Source organism: Trichechus manatus, unplaced genomic scaffold (genome assembly GCF_000243295.1).
Source record: "Trichechus manatus latirostris isolate Lorelei unplaced genomic scaffold, TriManLat1.0 scaffold00062, whole genome shotgun sequence".
NCBI lineage: Eukaryota > Metazoa > Chordata > Mammalia > Sirenia > Trichechidae > Trichechus > Trichechus manatus.
The window spans coordinates 297,493-325,039 of NW_004443998.1; the positions used below are offsets into that span (position 1 = coordinate 297,493).

The 27,547-nt window shown below is 37.7% G+C and overlaps 2 protein-coding genes across 2 annotated transcripts in view; one reads left to right on the top strand and one right to left on the bottom strand.

Moving 5' to 3' along the window:
• Positions 1-1,174, bottom strand: part of SMC4 (structural maintenance of chromosomes 4) — a 33,466-nt gene extending 32,292 nt beyond the window's left edge. The window contains exon 1 of the mRNA XM_023733853.1: positions 1,104-1,174. The gene's annotated coding sequence lies outside the window, so the exon portion shown is untranslated. The remainder of the gene's footprint in view (positions 1-1,103) is intronic.
• Positions 1,175-1,598: 424 nt separating this feature from the next.
• The window catches only part of IFT80 (intraflagellar transport 80), a 119,731-nt gene continuing 93,782 nt past the window's right edge, over positions 1,599-27,547 (top strand). The window contains exons 1-5 of the mRNA XM_004379148.3: positions 1,599-1,719; positions 9,004-9,089; positions 11,443-11,664; positions 18,821-18,931; positions 21,043-21,111. Of these exons, the coding sequence (XP_004379205.1) occupies positions 9,053-9,089; positions 11,443-11,664; positions 18,821-18,931; positions 21,043-21,111 (439 nt within the window). The 5' untranslated portion in view covers positions 1,599-1,719; positions 9,004-9,052. The remainder of the gene's footprint in view (positions 1,720-9,003; positions 9,090-11,442; positions 11,665-18,820; positions 18,932-21,042; positions 21,112-27,547) is intronic.

Below are 27,547 nucleotides of genomic sequence, written 5' to 3' on the forward strand. Positions count from 1 at the left end.
TTCCCCGCGCCGCGCCGTGGACGGCTGGGTGCCTTTGCGGGGCATGGTCGCTGGGGCGGGGAAGAGCCCGGAGCCAGTCAGTCCGGGGCTGGGGGTCCGCCCCCGCGCCTTCCTCGTCGGCCCTCGAGGCGGCCGGGCTGGGCCCCCCACCCAGTCACTGCCCGATCCGCTCGGGGAAACCTCGGACCACCCGCTTCCGAGAGCCCTGTTGAAACCCCCGCTCAGAGACGGCGGGTCCTCGGGGAAGAAGCCACAATAAACCCAAACGGCAAGAAGGCGGGTTGGTTTTCCCAACGAGACCTACGCAGGTGGGAAAACCTAGACGTGCCTGGGAATCAATCAGCTGCCTAAGTTTTTGAAGCCCTCGCCCTCCCGATCGCCCACTGTATACGTGGATGAGAATATTCCCTATAGTTTAACTTACAAACGACATAACCCCACACGCCGACGTTTACTGACATGCCCAGGCTCTCTGGGACAGCGATGCAAGCGCACTGACTTGGAGAAGAGTTAGCCTCGGCCCTGAGTGGCCATCAACTCTTCCCAGACTAGCGAACAACAAGGAGCGACTCGCCGCCCACTTTCCGCTCCCCGCCATTTAGCTCTCGGAGCCGCGGACGGCTCGGGGGCTTGGCGATCTCCCCTCCACAGCCCGACCCGGAAGGGCAGCCGAAGGCTGGGGCCGGCCAGTAGCGACTTCCAAATCGGACGCAAGCAACGCGGGCTTCGGTTCAATCGTTTTAGGATGGCCGGCGGCCGAGCCCCGTTAGATTAAAATTGACCATGAAGGGTCACCAGTGAAGGCTCAGACTCGCTAATTAGTCCTTCGGGAGACGAGAGAAGGGCAGGGGTCGGGATTTTTTGAGAAGAGGTCCGCGAGGCTTGCAGCCCCCGGAGCAGACGCCTAAGGAGCTGAGAAGCGCGCGGGAGCTCGGACCGCGGGGAGCGGCCGAGGGGGGAGGGGTGACAGCGAGAGAAGCCTCTCGGCGGCAGCTTCAGTGCCGACTTCGGCTGCCCGGCTCCAGGCCTCTCGTCTCCAGGCGCCCGCGGACGGGTCAGCAAGTAAGAGTTGGACAGCCTGACCAGGAAAAGAAGTACTTTACCTACGGGGCAGTCCAAGGTTAGAAACGGTTGTGTAACCGCTCCCCGCTCCTACCGGTGTGTCAGCTCCGGGTCCTTCACTCGAAAATGGCGCCTAAAATACAAACTCGAACGGAAATTCGTTACAAATGCGCGCAATGCTTTCTGGGATCCACCAATTTGAAAAAAAGTGCGGCCACTATCACCGCCATCTTCTGGTCGCTCCTGCGCAAGTGCGAACTCCTGGCGGAACTCGGGGGGTAGGGGACGTTTCTACTACGTGAAAAGGGAAAGCGAGGGAATGTTTACGCTGCGGCCGACAGCGGGAGCATTATGATAAACAATATTTTTAAAAAACGTTGCGGTTTTTGAAAAAGAGAAAAAAATAGAGCCGGGTTCCACCCACAGCCGAAGGCGAGGCTCCGCCCTCCAATCACACCCCCTCAGGAGAGGGCGGGCTCGCTGCGGGGCGGGGTCTGCGGTCCGCCGGATGACGCGCCGTGGGGGCGGGGGGAAGTATCGCGGGAAGGCGGGGAGCGTTGCTGGGAGAAGTCACTATGGTGACCGGAGGTCGAAGGATTGTTGGTGACTGGTGCTAGCTCTGTGAGGGCAGTCTCCACAGCTTCCCTGGAACTTGAGGTAAATCTCTTCAGCTCGTGACGTGGTGAGGAAAGGGTTCAGAAGTTGTAGTCGGCACCTTTCCTGCTTTGAGGGTGTGTACGGCGTGGAGCATCTTATTTTCTGACTCGCTGGGGGCAGTGGGGCATGGGGCGAGGCTTTTGGGATTCGAAGGAGCCCTGAGTTTGAGGGGGGAGGGTGGCAAGGAGAAGAGGAGAGCTGGATTAGTAAGTGATCATATACTCCAAATGTGAATAGCAGAATAATGACTTTCAAGTTACTGGTGTTAGGTCATTAGTGTTATTAGTGAAAGGGGGTTTCGGGGTTTTAAAATTATTTGACGAAATGGCTCCGTAATGGAAGAAACAATTTGCTGGTGTCATCTGATTATTTTATCGATCAGCAAACATTTTTTAAGGGGCTTTTGTATACATGGCCCTGTGCAAGACAAAATCAGAATTATCCAGCAAGTACGGTAATTCCTGTCTCCAGAGAACTGAGTTTTGTTTTGGGGTTTTTAACCTGGGTCTGTGGATCCAGTAGTCGGTGATTTGGCATCAGAACGATTCATAACCCCTCTGAAATTTTATACAAAATTATGTGTGTTTGTGCATTTTTCTGAGGGGTTAGTTTTCCTGGAACTTTCATCACATTCTCAAACGTGGCCCTAGGCCCCCACGATGTTAAAAAAAAACGACTGGCTAATTGAGATCTCCAGTAAGTATTTATCCAGGACTCTTACTACTTGGCATTGAGAACTGGGAATCTTTTTTTTTTCCCTTTACCTTTGCATACTTAGGGCCTAGCCTAGAAGCCTGGCAAATTAAAGCAATAAATCTGCTTTATGAATGAATTTACATTGTCACTCTAAGCATGTAATGGCTCCTGGCCTGAAGGAGCATAAAGTCAGGTTCAGAGGTGGGGAGGACACTCCCTACAAGTGTAAAAATTTGGTGGGGTTGGGAGGCTGGTGTGGTTTGAATAAGCAATAACTTGACATCATAATATGCCTTTATGTTTGAAGCTGAAAAAATACTGTTTTCATAACACAAACTACAGAAAATAGAACTCATTGAAAAAGTTTTTGGCTGGTAGGCATACCAAGAAGATCTAGTGATTATCTTTGAGGGCTCTAGAATCTTGTGGATTTAAAATTGATGCAAACAGTTAATGTGCTTGGCTGCTAACCGAGCACCTGGGAAGAAAGGCCTGGAGATCTACTTCTGCCTATAGGGCACAGTTCTACTCTGACACACATGGGGAATCAACTCAATGGCAACTGGTTGGTTAATTGTTAAAACATTACAAAACCTGACTTGGAGAGACATCGACCACGAAAAAAGCAGAGACTAGACCAAATTTAGTGATATACTGTATATGAGTGACATAGCACAATGTAATAGAAAGATGTAATCTAGAAAACTTAGAATCCCAAATCTCATCATTTTTTTAGCTACATGCTTTGACAATTTACTCAATTTATCAATCTCTCAGAGAGTATTTATTTATAAAACCAGTATCTAATACCTACCTCATAGGATTGCTTATGAAAAAATATCTAGCACACGTCCTATAAGCATTTGATGTTGTTATGTTTATGACATTGACTTTGTCAGGATATGTACATGAAAAATGGGATGTCAAGTTAGAGAAAGAGTAGTTTATGGAAGGTCTTCAAAACCAATCCAAGGATGTTAGATGTGATATGGAAGAAAACAGAGCTATTAGAAAAATTTTGAGCCAAGGAGTGAGTTGGTGAAAATAGGAAGAATAAATAACAGTGGTATGTGAGTGTGCTAACAGGGAAAGGGACTGAAATCAGTCATGACTTTAGTTAGATTGTTGCTGTACAGTGCTCGTGAGAGGTGAGAAGTGCCTACACAGTAAAATGGAAAAACATCCAGAGTCATTTTGGGGGAAAAATCTACAGCTTTTGTCGATTTTGATCAATAAGAGTATAAACTTAAAATCAGTCACATACTGTTCTTTGTATGTGAATCCCTGAATTAATGATAAAAGGATGGGAATAAAAATAAGTCTTAAAGATAAATCCTAGTTTTAGTGCCTTTGATGATTGCTGTCAATAACTGATAAGAAAGTAATGTAGTTTCAATAAATCAATAAACTGACCTGTGGCCTTAGGTTTAATTGAATCTAACTATGCCCCACGAAGAACAAATGTTTTCAAAGCAGGCTTAAATCAAGTTACATAATGAAGAAAAGACATTCATAACACAGCTACAGAGTAGACTTTAATCTAGATATTTATATGTGCTATGAAAATAAGACACTGAGATTGAATATAATTTTTGAGAAAAGATTTAGGTAACAAGAAATAAAGACTTGATTGATCGTTGCCAATACTTTGGACATTTCTCATGAAATTAACAGAGTCTAATTATAAAAAGAAGCTGGTCCCACTAGAATGGACTGGGTTACAGTCATTTTGTAAAACATAACCAAGTCTCATCTTCCTGGTCCAGAATCATCTACCAACAATCCTTACCGCAGTGTCAGGCAGTCTGAGAAGATAACCCTTATTTTTTACATTAGAAGGGTAAAATTTTGTCCCACAGGAAGAAGTAAGTTCAAAGAGAAAAATTAGAATTAGAATTAAAATCCACATTTGCAGTTCTTTAAGTATACCGTTAAGTTTTGTAATTAGTATGTGTTCTGTCTGCCTTCTAAAGTGTGTACAGCGTTTAAGAAAGTCGGAAATTAGATTTGTGAGTAAATGTTTAAAAATATTAACCAAAAAGGTTGAGAAGTTAGAGGGTTGACATGTTGTGGGGTTGTTAATCAATGTCATAAAAACAATATGTGCACTACTGTTTGATGAGAAACTATTTGTTCTGTAAGCCTTCACCTGAAGTACAATAAAAAAAAAAAATATTAACCAGTTAAATTTGTATTAACTAATAAGATGAATAAATAAGCATGAACTGTGAAAGTAATATATAAATATTTACAGAATGTTGCTCAAGATTAATATATCCACTATATTAATCAAATATATTAATAAAATTGGATAAGTACAAAATACAGGTAGTAATGAGTATTCCTCTTGAAAATATAAGCCCCCTAGTGCATTAATCTTATTGAAACTCTCACCTAATGTATCACAGAAAAAATGCGAAACTGAGAAGTGGAACAGTTTTTTTGGGGAAAAATAATTTTGAGAGATGAGTCTGTTTTTATTCATGTAGGTTGGGATTACAGTGTGACATCCAGGAAGATATATTCAATGGGCAGTAGAGGTGGAGAATATAGGATGAGATAGTGTTACAAGAATAGATAGGAATACTGAAAATAGATTAGGTTTTTTAGGCTGTGAGTAGAGAAGAGAATAGCAACCGACTGGGGATATTGAGGAAATGTCCGTTCTTAGAATCTAGGAAGAAGAAATAATTACAGTAATGTCTCAGGTAGGACCCTCCAGGTTACAAGTGACAGAAAACCCAATCCATATTGTCTTGAGAAAAAAAAAGTTACTGGCTACCATAACTAAAAAGTCAGGTGAGTATAACTGGATTTAGGGACTCAAACAAAGACACCAGGATTTGGTTTCTTTTCTTTGCTCTACTCTGCATTCCACTGCCTTGGCACTTTTCTCAGGCTCTACACAGTAGCCTCCGGCACCTCCAGGTTCTCCTCTGCTATAGTAAGATAGCTACAGTAACTTGAGCCTCAAATCCTCTAAAATTAAAGACCAGAGGGTAAAGAGAGCTTTTCTCCCCCTTCGTTTATTTAAATAAAAGTACTGGGCCACCTGTGAAACAGCCACTGTGTGAAGGGAATGGAATGCTCTAATTGGCTTAAGTCTGGGTCTCATGCTGGCTCCACTCAAGCCACATGTGTTAAGAGTGAGGAAGGCGTTGTCCCAAAGAGAAATTCTTTGTAGCAAGGAAAAGACTGAATATATGTGGGGTGATGAAAACAACAGTTTTCACTACAAATAGCGATTGTTTAGTGCTTACTTTCACTACAGAGCCCTGGTGGCACAGTGGTTAAGAGCTAAGGCTGCCAACCAAAAGGTTGGCAGTTTGAATCCACCAGCTGCTCCTTGGAAACGCTACGGGGCAGTTCTACCCTGTACTGTAGAGTCGCTATGGACTTGACAGCAGTGGGTTTGTTTGTTTGTTTGTTTTGGTTTACTTTCACTACAGATAGTTAGCAGTTACTGAGTGCTTGTTATACTCAAGCCATGGTATTTTCAGTCACCTCATATGCATGTGAAAGCTGGACAATGAATAAGAAAGACCTAAGAAGAATCAATGCGTTTGAATTATGGTGTTGATGAAGAATATTGAATATACTATGGACTGCCAGAAGAACGAACAAATCTGTTTTGGAAGAAATACAGCCATAATGTTCCTTAGAAGTGAGGATGGTGAGACTTTGTCTCATACTTTGGACATGTTATCAGGAGGGACCAGTCCCTGGGGAAGGACATCATGCTTGGTAAGGTAGAGGGTCAGTGAAAAAGAGGAAGCCCCTCAGCAAGATGGATTGACACAGTGGCTGTAACCACGGGCTCAAACATAGCAAGGATTGTGAAGATGGTGCAGGACCGGGCAGCATTTTGTTCGGTTGTACATGGGGTCACTATGAGTCGGAACTGAATTGACGGCACATAACAGCAGCAACAACTATGTGTCAGGCACTCTACTGGGTATTTTACATACTTTACCTCATTTAATCGTCATGACCAAACTGTGAGTTAGGTATTATTAGCCCTATTTCACAACACATGAGGTCACTATGAGTCAAAATCAACTTGATGACAAACAGATTACAGAGATAAAATGCTTATAAAGAATAAAGAAGGAAAGAACAGTATCAGGAAGATAAGCTAGGTGAGAATTTCAATAAGGGAGTCAAGTACAGTAGAGACGGCAAAGAGAATGAGAATGGAGACCGTATGAAAGATAACACATTACCTTTCTTTTAAATGCAGAGGCATATAAAGAAGAAAACAAAATTGGGCCATATCCTATCACTCGGATAATCCTATCAAAAATACAGAAATGGATAGACTAAAAGAAGAAAACACTACAAATATGGTTAGAAGCCTCAAACAGTGCAGAAAGATAAAATGAGAAGTAAAAGCCTCCAGTCACCCCAGTGCCCCTACCCCCACAAAGGTCCCTATTGTTAAGTGTCTTGCATATCTTCCCAGAAAAATGCTATTGTGTCCACCAGCTTTAAATATGTTACTTTTTATTGCATAAAAGGGATTGCTTCATATAATAATTGTTGTACACCTTCCTTTTGTTATTTAACATATTTTAGATATCTTTCTATATCAGCATACAGATCCGGCTCATTTTTTAAATAGTGTTGACCCACACTGGACCAAAGACAACTTATAAATTATTTTTAGTAGCAAAGGTATAGTTACTGCCACCTGTTTCCTGTGTAAAGTTGCATAATAGATCTAGTTATCCATACCCTCGAAATTTTCTTTTTGGTTGCCCTCCCAGATATCACTGGATAGTCAGATCCTCAGTCACCAGTGCCTTTGGGCAGGTAAAAATACCTCAGTGCAGCACTCAGCCAGCACTTTCCTGAATTGGCTATGCTCTAATATGACTTCTTTATTCATCTGTTCAATCCCATATCAAAATGTACGTATCCTTCACTCAGGTGATCCTAGCGGAATGGAATGTATCGGTAAGATCTTCCTGAGCAAGAGGGAGTCTTCCGGTACTTGGATGCACTCTCCTCTTTCTTTGATTCCTTGGCACCATTTTCGGCATGGTTGCCACTTCCTTTCTTACAAAAACCACATTTCCTTGACTTTTTATAGAGGATTATGATTTCTTACATGATAAATTATCCTAATTATGAATTTCAGCAGTTTGTGGTATTCAGATGTAGGGTACATCATGCCTTTGCCAAAGATCTTTTAGGTTTCTGATCGTAATGGTATATTCAGCTTATATATGTGTTTTATTGTTTATTTGATGTTTGTCAACAATTTATCTGGCTTTATTCTTTTAAAATCCCTATAAGCTGAGTGAATTTTAATTACGAAAAAAGCAGCATTTTAAAAATATTGTTACTCTTTTTTTTTTCTCTGTAATTGGAAGAGGTCTGATGGAAGGGAAGGAGGAGTTTTGAGGAAGGTGCTGAAGCTGCTAGGGACAAACACTGACCCTGGGAAATGTGCCTGGGAGAGATTGTGTTCCAGCACTGGCTGCTGCACACAGTTCCGTATTTTTGAAGTTCAATAGAAACCTCCCTAAGAGTGTTGGAAGAGAGAGGTTTCTGATCCTAGTTGCACATTGGCTGGACAGATTTTTTCTGTGATCGAAACAGTTTTTCCCTCTAGTCTAACAAATTTGTAAGTAGAACAAGACAAAAGGGTGAAACGCAGCTGTATTTAGCACCTTGCTAATCTGGAGGTCTTCCTGGACACGGCGGAATGAGAAATTATCTGAGAGAGGCCTGCTGTATTCTTACCTATTGCCAACACTTCCTTTGATGTAGTTAGTAGTGATTTTCTGTTGGGTGAAGAGGATTTTTTTTTCCTTTAATTTAGTTTCATTTGATTTACTATTATTATTTTGGTTAGTGATATTACTCAGAATTCTGTAAGTGTAAATTGGACTCAGACAATTGAACAGTTTTTTGATGACATGGTTATTTGGGGAGCTATACTCTTCCAAGTTTTTACTTGGCAATTATGCTGCAATTTTTATGTAACTTTGATAAGCGGTAATAAAGTGGCTCTCATAAGTTACTTATTTTTTTATATTGTCACTGGTAAACATAACTGTTGGGTAATATATCTGTACCCCACAGAATGTAAACCCCATATTGGGCCACTTGGTTGATAATGTCCATGTGGGTTCCAGAACTGTCACGGCCCTTAAGAAATGTAGTTTAGGCCCCAGTCAGACCTTTGCAGTTTATTCTAATCTACATCCACTCCATAGGACCAAAATTGATCTGGGATGAGGGGTTCCCTGTTTGAAAAATCTTTTAATTTGGCCTTAGGACAGCCTTTGGAAACTCTTCACCTGACCTGATTTACTTAGTGGTGTTCTGGACCAGGGTGATCTCAGGCAGGTTGTGGAGGACCGCAGGGGTTGACCCTCAGGTCCTCAACCGTCCATTCCTTAGCAGGGCTGGCTTCCCTTCTAGTGTCCCTCCTCTTTTCCTGCGTTTAATGTGTTTCAGTCACCTGGGGGGTGTTCTAAGATGTTTCATTTGCCTTTAGTTAATTAATTTTTTTTTGTGCACACGTGTTTGTTTTTAATGCTGATTTTATATTTTTTCTTCTCACTTTTGTATTTACAGTGAATACAATCAAGTACCATTTTTTTGGTTTTGCTGGAAACTGGAGATTATGAGGCTGAAGATCTCTCTATTAAAAGAACCAAAACATATCCTTTTAATACTTACAGACTTTATTGTGATCATCTTATTATAGTATTGTTAAAAATTTTCTTTTATTTGGTTTTCTTGTTGGAAAATGTATTTTTTTTTCATTTAATGGGAGCTTAGCTAAATTGTTTTTTGAAATATTTAAGGTTCTGTGTGTTCAGATAACTCTCCAAAGCAAACTGTTTGCTCTAAATCTTACTTTCAAATTCTTAGTGACATTTTTCTTACTCTACTTAGGTATTGCACTTAAGTACACGTGCAGCACTTAAGTACATGTGCAGAGGTTTTTGTTTCGTCTAGTAGGATCTTAGAGAAGCTTTTTTTTTGTAAACAAAATAATTTTCTTTGCTCGTGTTCGTTGAGTTCTGCTTTGTTCACATTCTTGATAAAGTAGAGGACAAATGGGAAGTTCTGAGTAGTCAGACCTTTATTATTTTACATGGGAAGGTAGCAATTACTGTTTTCTTAAATACATGATTTTATATTTTGTCACCAAGAGTTCTCAGTTATGTAAAAGCAAGTATGATTGGCCCCCCTGGCATCATTCTTAGTCATTTAGACAATTTGACTCAAAGTATCATCTGTGGACTTTATTACAGGTCTCTGTAGGGAGGGGCTGGAAATGGAAAGTAAACTTTGAGAAATCTTTATAGTAAATTAACATTACCACAACATCCAAATGTAAGATCATTTTTCTAGTAATTCATTTTTATTCTGTTTTACAAAATGTCAACATACAGTGGGTTTGAAATAAAGAAAAATCTGGTTCTGCAGCAGAGAAGCACTGATTTAGACATTTGATTGGCCCTTTTGAGTTTATATGCGTTTTCATTTGTATTGTCTGCTTGTTTTCCCTCTTAGGTGAAAATATTCCTTTTCTTTCTCCTTAAACAGTTTTTCATCTGTTGTCAAAGTGTGCCCTCTGGAGTTCATACCAAACCTAATTTTATAGATTTTGACCACGTCCATCGTCTGCTCTTCCCTTTTCAAACTGAAAAATAATCATCTTTTTAGACTTTCTTATTCTGGCAATCCTCTCTTTTCTCCCATAATTCTAGTTGACCTATTAGTTTGAAAATACAGTGACCAAAAATAGCATCATGCCATCTCTGATGTGCACTTACAGCACTTTATATAAAGAAAAGCCAATTTTTTTTTGGTTCGGGATGCGTGTGTATGTTCTCTCTTTCTAGATTTGCCTAACGTTGCTTAGGCTGCAACAATTATATTGGAACAGGCTTTTCAGGAATGATCTAGTGACATCAGTTCCTTTTGTTTAGATTGTGCTTTGCATTCTAAGCACTCCATGCTACTCTATAACCTATCTGTACAAACTCTTAAGGTCTCCTGTAACATCCTTTTACCTTTCTGGTTATTTGCTTCATCTATCATCCTTTGAAGTGTTAAAAGAATCTTTCCCTTTGCTTAGGAAGAGCTTATCAACTACTCAGATGAACCAAATTAAGTATTGGTGAGAAAGGGAGGAAATAAAAGGATCCTATAATGACAATAAGAGAACAAACCCAGCCAGGCATAAGCTGGTAATATAGATATCCAGATTTAGAAAGGAGAAAACATGCTTTTTAAATGAGGAACTGAAATGCCTTCTGTAGGTACACAGTTCTGCTAGGGTGAGCAGCCTGTCCTGATGGATGAAGCGAGGGCTCCTTGAGCACTGTAACTTTTAGAGAAATCGTCCTCATAAGTTGGAGGCTGAAAATATGGGTTGAATAAAGTAAGAATTTTAGAATTCATATTTTATCCAGCTCTATGCGCCTTGTACGTGCAGTAAATTAGACTAGTTGTTTTCTGAATTCAGTGTCAAAAAGTTTGGTAAGATTTTACTTTCAGTTGTTAAGCTTTATGTTTTTTTCCTTTCGTATAGTGTTATTATAATGTGTAATATAATCAGATATTTTACCATTAAATTTCAGTCTTTTGTTAATATTTGATTTTTTTATTATGAAAATAATACATGCTTGTTCTAATAATTTAATAGTTTACTGTAGCTCCTTCCATACTTTTTGATCTGTTTGACGTCTTGTGTGTCTTTTGGTCTTGTTTTTGGAGTATTTTGTAATACAGAGGTTTTTAATTTTCATGTAGTTAAAATTTTTTTTTTCTTCCATTTTTGGCATCTGGATTCCTTACATTGCTTCCCATTCTTATAACTGCTTTGATATTTATTTCCCTCTATATGGAAAAAAATATGAAAGTTATAAAATGAAAAGTACCTTTAGGAGCTTGAAAATGTTTGGCCCTTTTTTCCTTCCTTCTTGTAATCTGTATGTGCACATTATTTATTAAGATTAAGACTTTTGTGTGTTTTATGTCTCTTTAACATGGCGACACATCAAGAATTAGTAAGCTGTGTGGGCTGGACTACTGCTGAAGAACTGTATTCATGCAGTGATGATCACCAGATAGTGAAGTGGAACTTGCTAACCAGTGAGACAAGCCAAATAGTAAAGCTTCCTGATGATATTTACCCAATAGATCTTCACTGGTTTCCAAAAAGTTTAGGCATAAAGAAACAGACTCAAGCAGAAAGCTTTGTCCTCACAAGTTCTGATGGTAAGTTTTTAATAAATGTTATATGTTCATCTTTGTATTTAAAATACACGATATATGAGTATAACTTATGCTTTGAGTTGTTTTACAAAACGGATATTCGTGGATTTGACTACCTGTTGTCATGGAAGAAAGTGAATTATACTGTGCTCTCCAGAGTTGAGTTAAGCTGTCATCACAGTGTTGATTTCTAATTTCTTCAAATTTAATTATAACATAACTGCACTTAAAAAAATAGTGGACATAACTCAGACTTGTTTGTTGTTGCGGTTGTTAGGTGCCATTGAGTTGGTTCTGACTCATAGCGACCCTTCAGTAAACATTTATTAAAGATAGCTTTTAGTATCCACTACATGTTAATTTCCACGTAGAGTTGGAGACTGTTTAATTTGATCATAGCTATATTATTGGTAAATAACAAGCATAGTATTTTCCCTACTTTTTTACTTTTTAAGGGAATGTTTTTGTTTTTGTTTTCTTAGAAATACTTGCATTATTTTCATCTGTTGTTAAACTTTACCCACTTTGTCAACTAGGGGTACATTCATGGAAAATAACAGAAACCGTATAGACTAATTTAGCACACACTGAGTTTTTGATTCACCTAGCCCCAGGGGCAGATCTTCAAACACTGCTGGATCAGGCCTTTGTTCTTGCAGTCTCTTAGATAGCTTGCTCCATCCACCTGGTGAACATGATGGGTGCCAGAAGCCCAAGGCTCATTCTCCTAGCTCAGGAACATCAGCAGGAAGAGTGCTTCTTTCTCAGTGTGTCTGACAGGTGAGTTGCAGACAGAGCCCTAGCCAAGCTTGGGGCATGTGCTCATCACTGAGTGAGTTTCTTTGGTCAAGGGAATGGGATGCTCTGACACGGAGAATGTGGCTAGTTTTCTTAAAAACCGTATTTTCCTGAAGCTCGATTAAATGAGATATATGTGTGAAAGCCTTGGTGCCTGACGCACAGAAGGTTGAATCCAAAGTGGAAGTGGTGATGTTTATATCACAATTAGAATTTAACTTACCCCAGATGATAAAGTAGAAGATTGACTTTTTTTGAAAACTTTTTAAAAATGTAATTTCACATTTACAGAAAAGTTGCAAGAATAGTACAATGAACTCCTACATATCCTTTATCCTCATTCACCAATTGTTAACATTTTGCCCCATATACTGCATCATCGGCTCTTCTCTGTCTTTCCCTTCCCTTCTCCCTGTATACACGCACATGTGCGCGCACACACACACACGAACACACACTTTTGTCTTCTGAAACATTTGAGAATAATTTGCAGATGTACCTCTTTAACCATAAATCCTTAAATGAATTTTCTGAGAATAAGGATTTTCTGTTATATAACCACAATATATTTACCAAAATCAGTGAATTTTTAACATTGATGTAGTACTATCATCTAATCTACAGTTCACATTTAAATTTCACTTATTTTCCTAATAATGTCATTTATAGAAATTTGTTTTTTTCTGGTCCAGGATTATACATTACTTTTGTCGTGCCTCCCTAGCCTGCTTTAATCTGGAGCAACTCCTCAACCTTTCTTTTTCTTTTATGATCTTGACAGTTTTAAAGAAAACAGGCCTGTTATTTTGTAGAATGTCTGATGTTTCCTCATGATTAGATTCTTTTTATATATTTTTAGCAGAAATATTACAGAAGTTTATCGTGTCCCTGTCAGAGTATCAGATCAGGAGACTTACGATGTCAGTTTGACCAGTAATTGGTGATGTTATCGTTGCTTACTCGGTAAGGTTGTGTTCACTACGTTAATACAATGTGAAGTTACTATTTTTCCCTTTTAATAAATAATTTATAAAGGTATACTTTGAGACTAGGTAAATGTTCTCTTCCTCCTCAAGCTTCCTCCCACTCTCTTAGCATCTGTTGATGATTCTTGGCTGAATCATTTATCGCTAAGATGGTTGCCAAATGGTGACTTTTTTTTAAATTTCAGGCTCACCTTCTGTTTTCCTAGTCCCAGCCTCTAAATCAGCCATTTATCTAAGGAAACCTGTTTTGTGTATTTTTCTGCGTTCCAGTGGGGTGTTTTTACTTCAAGACCCTTTCAGTGGACAGAGTTAAGAGATAAAAATGTAAATGTATGTTAAAAAAAAGTACATATCTATAGCTTTCTTTCTTTCTGTCTATCTGTCCATTCATCCACCCATATTAAAAAATCCTGAGTTCATACTGATACCACCAATTGTAATTTAAGACCACAGACTTAATTCTAGTCTTTCCTTTTTCCATATTTGGAAACAGTGAGGAAGCCTGGCTTCCATTATTCTCAATATATTTACTCATTTACTCAATCCTACAATATACAGTAAGGATTAGTTGCAGAATTGCTAACCCATACTGCTTCAAAAAATAAATCTAATTAGAGTTTAATATTTGTTTCATGTTGGTTTTTGTCTTTGGACCCAGGATATAGAGTCTAAGTCCTAGTTCAAAAGTTACTTGCGTTATCCCCCTAACGCCCTGTGTAAGTGTGGTTATGTTACTCACTGGAAATACAGTTAGGTTTATTTATTTCTGTATGTTTTTCCCCCATTCCTTGTTGATTTGATTTTTTTTTAAATATGTGAAACATTAACATGTATGGTTCCACAAAGTCAAAACTATATTAAAAGATATACTCAAAGCAATGTCACCTCCTCAGTCTCATACACCTTGTTCCCTTTTACTCCCTGTATGTAACCAATGTCTTTGGTTTCTGACTTATCCTTTCTGTGTTTCTTTTGGCAAAAATAAAGAGATAGATGTGTATTTTCTCATTTTACCTTTTTTAATACAGAAGGTGGCATATCACGTATTCTCTTTTGTACTTTCTTTTCAAATTCAGTGGTATCTGAGGATTGACTTTTATCTGGTGAATTTGGGCAGTAAACATAATTAATCTTGATAACTTTTGTTATCTAAGTTAGTGTGCCTGAATTATTGAGATTACTTACACTTAACTGAAGGGTAGTTGCATGAGAATCTATTTCACACTTGGCTTTAGATAAAACACTTTCTGATAGGAGGGAAAAAAATGTCTAAAGTAAAAAATGTATAGTAATTTAGAAGATTAATTTGCAAGATTAAATATGGCAAAATATACTGTGGATCTTGAGAAAGCATAATGTTTAATTTTATTTTAATGTTTACTCTATGAAAAAACAAATAAAATAACATAACGTGCCACAACGAGTTGTAGGGAGACGGGGGAGCAAAGTGGAGTGCAGTAGTTGAGTATTGCTTCCTAGGTTAGTTCCTGGGATGTTTGGAATCTTAAAGAGGGGGAAAAGAATGATAGCTCAAAGAGAAGAAACGGAAGAGTGAAACAGAAAACAGAACCTAGAAATGAAAAAGACGTGTTCAAAGAAGGTGGGTGACATCCAAAGGTGGTCCGAGGACCTCCTGCCACTTAAACGTCTGAGGTCACTTTGTAGTATAGTCCATGTTCATTAGTGCCCTTTTTTAAAAAAAATTCTTTCAAAATTTGATTTGTTGCTCAAGAGGTTCTCTTTTCTAGTTACCACCCTCACCTTGGTTTTTCCTCCCCTAAGGTTGGCAGAAAAGCAGTTACAGTTTCTGAAACTGTTCCCCATTCTTCCCTTTGTCCAGTCCCCTCCTTCTTTTGTTTGAAATTCAGAAAAGGTCCTTGGGGTTTTGGGCGGATCCTGAAGTATAAGAAGCAGACTTTTTTCAAGTATTTTCTCTCATCAGTAGTTCTAGCATCAACGTTCTTTCCTCTTTTTGGATATTTCATGCGGCTGTATCTCGCTTTTTAGAAGAGATGTTTCTTTGTTAATCACATTTAAAAATGAACTGAATTATTTAAAATGCATTAGAAGAACTGCTATGTAAAGGAATTCTGGCCTAACATCTTTTGTAAAGCCACTAAAGCACTCCTTAAATTATATTTAATGAAGGTTGACTTTTTTTATGCTCTGTATTGGATATCTTAAAATAACCTAAATATTCTCTTACTAGTTAATATGTCCAGTTTTAAATCTCACTTTCAAATCTGTTTGTGCGTTTATTTATTTAATTTTTATCAGAAGTTAGCCATTACCAATCTTTGTGGCTTTTTATAAACACCTGCCACATTTTTACAACCATTTGTCATCTGCAAAAGTGCTTATGTGCTCTTTTCCCGTAAATGCTGTGTTCCAAGTCTTCTTGTGCTCCCTGAAGTAGACATTTCTTAAGGCATTTCCAGTATTTTAAAATGCATTTCATGTATTTTTTTTAATTGTTGAGAATATACACAGCAGAACATACACCAATGCAACAGTTTCTACACGTAAGATTCAGTGACATTGATTACATTCTTCAAGTTGTGCAGCCATTCTCAACCTCCTTTTCTGAGTTGTTCCTCCTCCATTGACATAAACTCATTGACCCCTAAGTTTCCTATCTAATCTTTCGAGTTGCTGTTGTCACTTTGATCGCATATACCAAACCCATTGCCATCGAGTCAAATTCTGACTCATAGCAACTCTAATCTTTAGGGAAGCAGACTGCCACATCTTTCTCCTGCGGAGCTGCTGGTGGGTTTGAACTGCTGACCTTTCGGGTTAGCAGCCTAGTACTTTAACCACCGTGCCACCAGGGCTCCTTTGATCCTCACATACGTTGTTGTTGTTGTTGTTGGGTGCTGTCGGGTTGGTTCTCAGTGACCCTATAGGGCAGAGTAGAACTGCCCCCTAGGGTTTCCAAGGAGCAGCTGGTGGATTTGAACTGCCATCCTTTTGGTTAGCAGCCAAGATCTTAACCACTATACCACCAGGGCTCCTGATCACATATAGAGAGATCTTAAACGAGCAGAATGCTCAAGGCAGACATTCTTTGCTGGTTAAGTTAAACCATGTTTCGTTTTAAAAAGACTGCAGGGGTTTTTTTTGGTTTAAGGTTTAAAGATTATCTCAGGACAATAGTTTGAGCAAGTATTTCATGTATTTTCAGTCTACTTCCTCTGTTCTTTTTCTTATTTATAATGTTTTCCTTTTTTTAGTTTATCTTTTATTTAATAATGAAATTAATTTTATTCTCCAGGGTTTAGATAGTCCTTTTTTCTTATTCAAATCATCTATTGTTTGCCAAATGAAGGAATAAATGAATCTTCCTGGTTACATTCTCCTCCCAGCCCCACCCCCAGTGAGTAATTGGAAAAAAATTAATTAAGCCCTAGTCTTGGTCTTGCATTTTTAAAAAGTTATAGAAAAGCTGGGAAAGGTGTGGAGAAGAACCCAAATAGTTAAATGGACACTTACAGGTTTTAAAATATTTGACTTATGTAATTTTATGTTTATACTTTACTCTGGATGTGTTATTCAAACGATTTGTAACAATTAGATAAGATACAAAGGTCAAAGATTTATTGAGTGCTAAGTGTGTGCAAAGAGCTGGCCTCTGTTGTCCCGGGATATGTCTTCTATAAGATCACGGGATGCAAGAGTAATTTTAGCACTAGTCAGAAAAATTTTTGTTAGATATTTTAGGACAAGAAATATTGGTAATCTAAATACGTAAAATTTCTTTAAAAAAGGAATAGGTGACAGATAATTTCTGAGCCCTTCATTTCTGGTTCAAGAGTTATTTGGTTAATCTCTTTGTTGATGGATTCATTCATTCATTATCTTCAACAGTTGTTTATTATGTGGATACTGTGTGCCAGGTAATGTGCTATTTAGTGAAAAAGGCTGGGATAAAGTAAGTAATAATCTAAGGATTAGCTTAAAGAAATGCATTTTAAAAAGTACATTCAAATTCATTTTAGTCTCAGAGAAACTGTAGTAGCACAGTTGCATTCCAAGTAATCTTATTACATAGAAAAATGGCTCGGTGGTAAATATAAAATTAAAAGGAAAGGCTGAGGAAAAGTAGATGGTGCTAGTGGGATGGTCAGATAAAGGAAAGCAGTACTTATGGTTGAAGGCCTAGAAAATGACCAGAGGAAGAAAGCTATTAAAATGAATGAGAAAGAAAATGTCAGAGTGGGTCACTTTGTACAGTTACTCGTATGGTTACTGGGTTGGTTAAATTTAACAAATGCTGGTTATGTAAAAGCATTATTGCAGGTAAAAATGTGAGTAAGACATGACACCCTGCCCTGAAAGGAATCATAGCCCAATAAAAAATGCTGTAACAGAGCTGCAAATAAACAGTGACTTTGTTGGTGGGAATGGGTAGGTGGTCAATGAAATAACCACAGGTTGCTAGTTGTTAAATGTTTTAAAGCTATGTTAAGCATCTGACTTAAATTATATTTTTAATGAATTGTTAATATTAGGTCAGAATCTTTAAAAGTTAAAAGTGAATTTAAACATAATAAATCCCCTGAGCCAAAATTTGATTAGGCAGCTAATGTTCAATGCCACATTATTCTTTTACTGCTTTTACCACAAAAATAACTTTTTTTTTTTTTAATTTGGGGAAAAGTTTCTAGTTTCATTGTACTTTATGAGTTTTATTTCTCACTGTGTATTACTGGACTTCTTGATCATTCCAAACCGCACTGATCTTTCTTGGTTTCCTTTAACACTCACTCTGCAGTTGGTTTGCCCTCTGGACATCTCTTACGTAGTTGCTTGTGTCCTTTAAAATTTTAAGTTTTTTACTTTTTTGGTTATATATGTGTGTAAACTTCTTGAGAACAACAACCAAGTCGATGGCTTCTTTTTGCCTACCCGTACCTGGCACAGTATAAATTCATGTAAGACAGGTACTTTAAAACCTGAGATTATCCTTTTATCTATTTTGGTTCCTCTCCTCTACACCTTTTCCACCTTTTCTATAGCCTTTGAAAAGAACACAAGACTACAAAACTCTGCTTAAGTAAAAGTCTTCCTTGACATTTCTCCTGGCTCCCCTGGGCCATAGCCCAGCAGATCTTTGTTGTTCCTCTGAACTGTCATGGCACTGTATTCGGATGTGTGTTATAGCTCTTGTCTCAAAGTTTTGTTAAGTTTGTTTTTGTGCCTGTTTTCCGATAGATTTGAATGTTCCTTGAGAGTAAGAATAATTATATATTATTTACCTTGGTGTCTCCAGTGTGTAACGCTATGCTAACTAGTACTAAGTAATCAGTAAATGTTTGTTAGCTGAATAAATTGATTTAATGAGATAGATTTCTCAAGTGTAATTTTTTTCTTAGGTAAATTTCATCTGATTTCCAAGTTAGGAAGAGTGGAAAAAAGTGTAGAAGCTCACTGTGGAGCGGTACTTTCAGGAAGATGGAATTATGAAGGAACAGCATTGGTTACAGGCAAGTTGTCTGCAGAAATGACATTTTAAGTGCATTTTTTTAAAGAAAAGTTTCCAAAGGAGAAATGTTTTCATTTAACTATATGGTAGCTATCTAATATACTATCTAATATTTAGTATACTATCCAATAGCACATAATTGGTACAGTGTTGCTCTAGACTGCTATATAAATGTAATCACTAGGAATACCGTATTAATTATTAGTTTTCTTTGTGACTTATGGAAAATATTCAGTCAAGGAAGGTTTTGGTACAGTTGAGTATGGAGAAAATATTCTCATTTAACAGACCTTTACCCTCTTACATCTCCCATCCCCTGCCCTACTCCACACCCTACTCCAAGGATTCACATCTTTACCTATTTATTGTAGTATCTTTTGTTACATAACAAATTAATCCAACATTTAGCAACTTAAAATAATAAACATGTATTATCTCACAGTTTCTGTGAGTCAGGAGCAGTTTAGCTAGCTGGGTGTATCTGGCTGAGACTACCATGATGTTGCAGTCAAGATGTTGGATGGGGCTGCAGTCACGAAGGCTTGTCTAGGGCTGGAGTATCGTTTTCTAAGATGGCTCACTCACATGGCTATCCGTAAGAGGCATTAGTTCCTCACTGGCTGTTGTCAGGAGACCTCAGCTCTTAGACACAAGCCTCTACGTAGGGTGGTTGAGTGTTCTCACAACATGGCAGCTAGCTCTCCAAGAGTGAATGATCCAAGAGAGAGCAAGACAGAAGCCACCATATCTTTTATTACCCACCCTCAGAAGTCATACTCGGTCATGTCCACTACATTCGTTTCACTAGCAAGTCACTGAGTACAGCCTACACTCATGAAGAGGAGAATTAAGCTTCATCTCTTGAAGGAGGAATAGCAAAGAGTTTATGGACATGTTTTAAAACCATCACGTCTATCCCCTAGGCCTTCTCTAGGACTTTTCTCAGGGAGTTGTCCCTTCTCTCACATGTATCTTCAACTTCTCCTTTTCCAGTGGTTAGTTTTTCAGCATATAAATGTGTTCAGATGTTTCCTGTTTTAAAAATTAAGCAGAAAGAAATAAACATCCCTGCCTTAAGGAGACAACTCTGTCTAGCTACAACTTTTCTTTTTTCCCTTTTTAGCTAAGCTGTTTAAAAAAGTAGTCTACTACTTCATTCAGTCCCCAACTCACTGGAATTCGGCTGCAGCTTTTCTTATTACACTGAAAGCACTTTTGTTAGAATTCAAAGATGAAGACTGCCTTGAAAATGGAAACTTTATTTGAATAATATAATTATATCTTCTAAGATGCAATGAATAAGGAAGACCAAAGAAGAATAACGCCTTTGAATTACGGTGTTGGTGAAAATATTGAATATACCATATACTGCTAGAAGAACAAACAAATCTGTCTTGGAAGAAGTATGGCGAGAATGCTCCTTAGAAGCAAGGATGACAAGACTACATCTCACATACTTTGGACATGTTACCTGGAGGGATCAGTCCCTGGAGAAGGACATCATGCTTGGTGAAGCAGACGGTCAGTGAAAAAGAGGAAGACCCTCAACGAGATGGATTGACACAGTGGCTGCAACAGTGGGCTCAAGCATAACAACGACTGTGAGGAAGGTGCAGGACTGGGCAATGTTTCGTTCTATTGTACACAGGGTCGCTATGAGTCAGAACTGACTCGACAGCACCTAACAACAACAACAAGAAGATTGAAGGAAAAATAAAATAAAATTTTCATCATGGAAGTTAGGTTACTTTGATAAAAGTGTTTTAAAGTAATTTGTATTAAACCCTACAGTTATGAAACACTCTGTCATTTAATTAGAGTAAATTATGTTTGAATCTTAAATATGCATTAATATAGATACTGTTGATAAAAACCTAAAACCCGTTGCTGTTGAATTGATTCTGACTCATAGCAACCCTACAGGAAAGAATAGAACTGCCCTATAGGGTTTTCAAGGAGCATGTGGTGGATTCGAACCGTTGACTCTTTGGTTAACAGCTGTAGCTCTTAACCAGTGCGCCACCAGGGTTTCCAGATACTGTTGATACTTATATGTAAATTTAATGTTTAAATTTATTTTCTATAAAAATAGCAATTATTTTCTCTTTACAGTTGGAGAAGATGGACAAATAAAAATCTGGTCAAAGACTGGGATGCTAAGATCAACTTTAGCACAGCAAGGTATGTTTTTTAATCAATGATTTTATTTTTTAAAAATTATAGAATACAAAAATGTCTTCACATATTTCTTTAAAAACAGCCTAATACAGTTCTTGAGACTGAATTTGGTAAGGTTCAAAACCTGAACTCTTTTATTTCTATTTACACTTTTTCCTCTTACTTTCCATGTTGCCTGTTGGACCACTGTAGCCATTATTACTCTAGCCAAGAGTTATAAGAAATACTCAAGGGCTTTTTTGTTTATAAGTTAGTTAGTCTATATGAAGGTGATTATATGCTAAATAATTTTGAAGTTTTTGAACCTGAGTAGGGTTGTGTTTCTAGTTATGTAAATAGTATAAATCATATTGTGAGAAAACTTCATAATATCAGTGCCCCTTCTAAATTATGTTGTATATTTGGTTTCTGTACTAATGGAAGGGAGCAGACACACTGATAATTCAAAACTTGGTAAACCAAAAACTGTTTAGGAGCATCTCAGTTTTCCAGGTAATGGAAGAAGTGGCCATAAAGTTATTCTTATTAGAATTTAGACTACATATGCTACATATGTGTAGCAGATTTATTTTCCTAATTAGGTTTTGCCTAGGAATAATAAAGCAGTTTTAATGTTCATCTGAGCACATATCAGCTGGTCTTCAGGAACAGGTTGCCAAAAAACTTACAGACTAGTCTTTAGAATTATAGTCATATTGTGAAGCGTCTCCAATGACTGACTTTCCAAAATTTTTCAGATTTTATTTTTAAATTGTTTTTACTTTCAGAATAATGTTAAAATTACTGGAACGTTTCTCTTAGCCACACACTGACCAATGTTAGCTAAGGTAACCAGAAGTGTTAGGGATTGCTTATCTCCTGAGGTGGAATCTTTGTTACGGGTAACTTCCAAGTAGGATATTTATCCATGAGTAGAAAATTTATAGTTCATGGAAGCATTCATGGGTGAGTTTCAGTTAGGAAAAAATGTCAGTGTATTGTTACTTTATTAGTAAAGTGTACCTTAAAAAAATAAATCTTACTTTAATCTTCTAGTGGACATGGGGATTTACCTTTGGCTTTACAGTTTTTCTGTTTGGCTGATTATTTGGCATTCTCACTGTGGTGTCTGGGTTATGAGCAATTGACAGAATTCTTCCTGAGATCCCTGGCCCCATGGATGGACTGCAGGAATCCTTAGTAGTGGTACTGGGGCTGCAGTTCTTTTCAACTGTTGGTGCTGCTGAGATATATCCTTTTTTTCTTCCTTCTACCGAGTTTGTTGCATACAGAGGACACAGATCTTCAGAGAAATTCTGAAAGCTTATCCCACTGTCTATCATGTAAGATCTGAATTCCCCCTACGGCTCCTTCCATTTCCTTTACTCTCCCCAGTCCACCATTTCAGGCTTTCCAAAGTCCAAAGTTGAAACTTGGAATAAGTTTTAAATATAAATAATATAAATCAGAGAGCCTAGGTGATACAGTGCTGTTAGTTCAGTATTGTGGTTTACCTAGGAGTGCTGGTGGCACAATGGTTAACTGCTCCGCTGTCAACCTAAAGGTTGACGGTTCAAATCCACCAACTGCTCCACAGGAGAAAGATGTGGCGTAAAGATTTATAGCCTTGGAACTCTATGGGGTAGTTCTACTGTGTCCTGTAGGGTTGCTATGAGTCAGAATCAGTGGGATAGTAAACTGTCAGTGGGATAATTTACCTATATACGGGTCTGGAAACCAAGCTGCTGTTTATTTTACTCTTACGGAGAAAACATATTCAGAGTTTCCAAACTTGTAAAGGCAGTCTGAAGGCACAATATGGTCATAAATTAAGGACTTTGTATAAATCAGAGGTTACAACTAAGTTGTCAAGGCCTGTCTTCTGAACGTAGACCATTACTAGCACAGTGCAGGCCTGACATTAAAAATCAGTCGGATTTTCACATTTTCCATGCAAATTTGGACTTCCAGTTCCTCTTGAAAAATTGGAACATCTTGTGACATTGGCCTGTTTTCCTGCATAAATACAATCAGCTGGAGTTCAGTAGTGTCTGCTCCATTTTTAGTTACATTTTAAGCTTCTGTGCGTCTCCTTATTTTTCTTTTACTCTGCGCACTTCACTCATTTATGTTACGTGGTAGAACATAACATATCCCTGGAGAAATCTGAGTTTGCAACCCTTGCTTTTAATAGTAGTGATCATAAAATTTGATCATTAATGTATACCCTGCAGGGAACACTTAAACCTTTTTATTTTATTTTAAAATATTAGTTTAATTTTTAATATGTAATAATTGACATGGTTCAGAATTCAAAACTCAAAAAAGTATGTACAGTTACTTTATATCCTTTTTTACCTTTTAAACACTACCCCTCTCTTCCATATTACCTATCTTCCAGCTACTGAGCTCACATTCCCAGAGGTAACGTATGTTACCATTTTCTTGTGCAGCAAAGATATACAGTATGTAAATATTGTATTTACATATTCTTTTTTCTTTTATGAAACAAGTGGTACCATACTGTACCTACTATAGTATGCTACTTGCCTTTTTTCACTTGAATTATGAACTGTCTTGGAAATAGTTCCATATTGGTACATAAAAATCTTCCTCATTTTTTATTTATGATTGAATATTATTTTATTACATAAATTCATCCCATTAACAAATCTCTGTTTAGCCAGCTGGCGATAATTCATGAACAAAGAAAGATCTCTGCCTTCATAGAGCTACATCCTGTACCATAATCTTTTAAAATATGCTAGTAATAGATATTTAGGTAGTTTCCACTCTTTTGCTATTACAAACAGGACTGCATTGAATAATTTTATGTATACATCATGTAGTACATGTATGGATATAAGTGGAATTGCTGAGTCAAAGGCTATGTACATACGTAATTTTGATGGATATTTTGCCATATTACCCTTAGTTCTACTTATTTATACTTCTGCTAGTCATATGTATGAGTACTTGTTTTTCCTGTCCTCTCTTCATACTGTGTCAATACACTCTGTGATGTTTGCCTGTCTGATAAGTGAAAAGTTATATCTTAATATAGTTTTACTTTGTATTTTTTAACAGCTTTATTGAGGTATAATTTACACACCATAAATATACTCATTGTAAGTGTACAGTTCAGTGGTTTTTAGTAAATGTGTAGAGTTTCACACCCCTTACCATAATCTAAATTTAGAACATTTTCATCATCCAAAAAGTTTCTGTGTATCCATTTGCAGTCAATCCCTGCTCCCAGCCCAAGCCCCAGGCAACCCCTGATTTGCTATCTCTATAAACATGTCTTTTCTGGATGTTTCATGTAAATGGAATCATACAATATGTTATACTTTTTTTTTTTAAATAATTTTTATTGTGTTTTTGGTGAAAGTTTACACAGCAGATTAGGTTCCCATTTGACAATTTCTACACAAACTATTCAGTGACATTGATTACATTTTTCACAGTGTATCAGCATTCTCTTTAATTGTGTTGACTTTGGGTCGTACATAGGTGATTTATTAATGGAGCACTGTACTCACAGATGATATCCTTTATTTTGTGTGCCAATCTGTTATTTTGCTAAAAGATGACCTGAGGAGATAGTTCTGGTTCAAGGTTTAGAGTATCTCAAGGCGATAGTCTCAGGCAGTCCTCCTCTAGTCTCAACCGGTCCATTAATTCTGAACTTTTTAAGAATTTTCTGTTCTGCATTTTTCTCCTGTTCTGTCAGGGCCCATCTGTTGTGGCCCTGACCAGAATGGTCTGTTGTGGTAGCTGGGCAGCATCTAGTTCTTCTGGTCTCAGGTAGATGAGGCTGTGGCTTGTGTAGGCTATTAGCTCTGTAGACGAGTTCCTTCTCTGAGACTTTGGTTTAATATGTGATCCTTTTTGACTGCCCTCTTTCATTTAGCATAGTGACAACATAGCATGTTGTCAGTGTTCATCCATCCATCCATGTTGTTGTTATTGTTGTTGTCAGGTGCTGTCGAGTCACTTCCAACTCACAGCGACCCTGTGTACAACAGAATGAAACACTGCCTAGTCCTGCGCCATCCTCACAATTGTTATGCTTGAGCCCATTGTTGCAGCGACTGTGTCAGTCTGTCTCATGGAGGGTCTTCCTCTTTTTTGCTGACCCTCTACTTTACCAAACACGATGTCTTTCTCCAGGAACTGATCCCTCCTGATAACATGTCCAAAGTATGTGAGATGAAGTCTCGCCATTCTTGATTCTAAGGCACATTCTGGTTGTACTTCATCCAAGACAGATTTGTTTGTTCTTCTGGCAGTATATGGTATGTTCAGTGTTCTCTGCCAACACCATAATTCAAAGGCATCAATTATTCTTTGGTCTTTCTTATTCACTGTCTAGCTTTTGCATGCAAACATCATGATAAATGGAGAAAATATCGAAGTTCTGAAGGGTTTCATTTTACTTGGATCCACAGTCAACACCCAAGGAAGCAGCAGTCAGGAAATCAAATGACATGTTGCATTGGGCAAATCTGCTGCAAAGGTCCTTGTACAAGTGTTAAAAAGCAAAGATGTCACATTGAGGACTAAGGTGCCCCTGACCAACATCATGGTATTTTCAGTTGCCTCATATGCATGCAAAAGCTGGACAATGAGTAAGGAAGACCGAAGAAGAATTGATGCATTTGAATTATGGTGTTGGTGAAGACTATTGAATATTTTCAGCTACCTACCAGAAACTCAGAACCTCTTAAGTACATCTTTTCATATGCTTATTGGCCATGTATATATGGTTTTTTTTTGAAAAATGTCTTTCAAATCTTTTTTTTTGGTCTTTCAAGTCTTGATGTATCTTTTGAAGTATAAAAGTTTTGAGAAGTCCGATTTATCTAATTTTTTTTTGTTTGCTGTGCTTTTGGTATCGTATCTGAGAAACCATTGCCTAATCCAAGGTTATGAAGCTTTACATCTATGTTTTCTTCTAAAAGTGTTATAGTTTTAGCCCTTACTGTGATTCATTTTGAGTTTATTTTTATGTATGATGTTTATTTTGGTGAAGGATGATAGTGCTCTTGTTGTTGGTTTTTTTTTTCGTAAATAAATAGGCAAATAGAAGTCTTTTAAAAGCTAAAATACAGATTATATCATATAATATAGGTAATTTTATTATATACTTATCATATCATGTAATAATATCATCCATCAACATTCCAAATAGCTGTAATTTCCTTAACATCAAATGGCTATGAAAGGACTAGTCATTTTTGCCCTATTTTAATTTATTTATTGTTCTTACTCAAGGTTTATGTTATCTATGAGATTAATGAGAAAAATTAAATTACAGGCAGTCCCCAGTAGTGAAAGAGATCCATTCCTAACTGTGTCTTTAAGTTGAATTTGTAGGGAAGTTGGAACAGGTGCATATGCTGCTTATTTAGCCTTACTTTAGAGCAAGAAAAGGCTCTAAACCTCTTAGAAACTGATTTAAAAGCTTCATGTGCGGCAGGGTCGCCACGAGTCAGAATGGACACGCTTGGTGCAGCAGGTGAAGGCGATTGTGATGAAGAATGCGTTGAGAGTAGGGGTTGGTTCAGTTGTTTCAAAGTGGGGGCAAAAGATACAATTCACATAACATTAAAGGGTAACTACACATTGTCCTTAAGTCGGACATTCCTAGCTCGGGGACTGCCTGTATATAAAGCTTCCTGTTGCAGTTAACCTGTTGGTATTTCAACTGAGTAATTGTTTCTATTATGAATTACAAATTTACTGTAAAACTGCGTATCCAATTTTTGAGTTTTTAAATCATGGGTGCCAAATACACTTTTCTAATAAGGCATAGACTTTTCCCGTTTATCTCTGGGAAAAATCATTAGAAAAGTTAAGTTATAATGACACTGACCCAGAAGGAAAAATCCTTGATTGTTTATAAAGTTTGATTTATTAAAGACTGCAAGTTTTGAGGGTTATTGTAAATCTGAATTAGTGACAGCTAGATGCTACAGGCCCAAGTAGGAAGGTCAAGGCAGGTGGGAATGGGGAGTCCCGCCCCTTTTGGGGAGAAAAGCTGTTGATTTTGGCACAAAAATGAGTAGCATGAGTCCGAATTATTGTAAAACTCGGAATTCAGTAAACAATTTCCAATACCAACTAAACGAAACTCAGTGCTTTCCAAATAACATCTCTTCCTTTTCCCCTCCCTCTCACCTCTGGTAACCGCTAGTAAAATTTGGTCTCTATACATTTGCCTGGTGTACATATATCATATTTGCGGGTCATATAATATTTGCCCTTTTGTGACCGACTGACTTTACTCAGTGTAATGTTTTCAAGGTTCATCCATGTTGTAGCATGTATTAGGACTTCATTTCTCTTTATGGCTGAGTAATATTCCACTGTATAGATGTACCACATTTTTTTAATTCATATTTTGATGGATATCTTGATCATTTCCACCTTTTAGCTATTGTGAATAGTGTGCAGT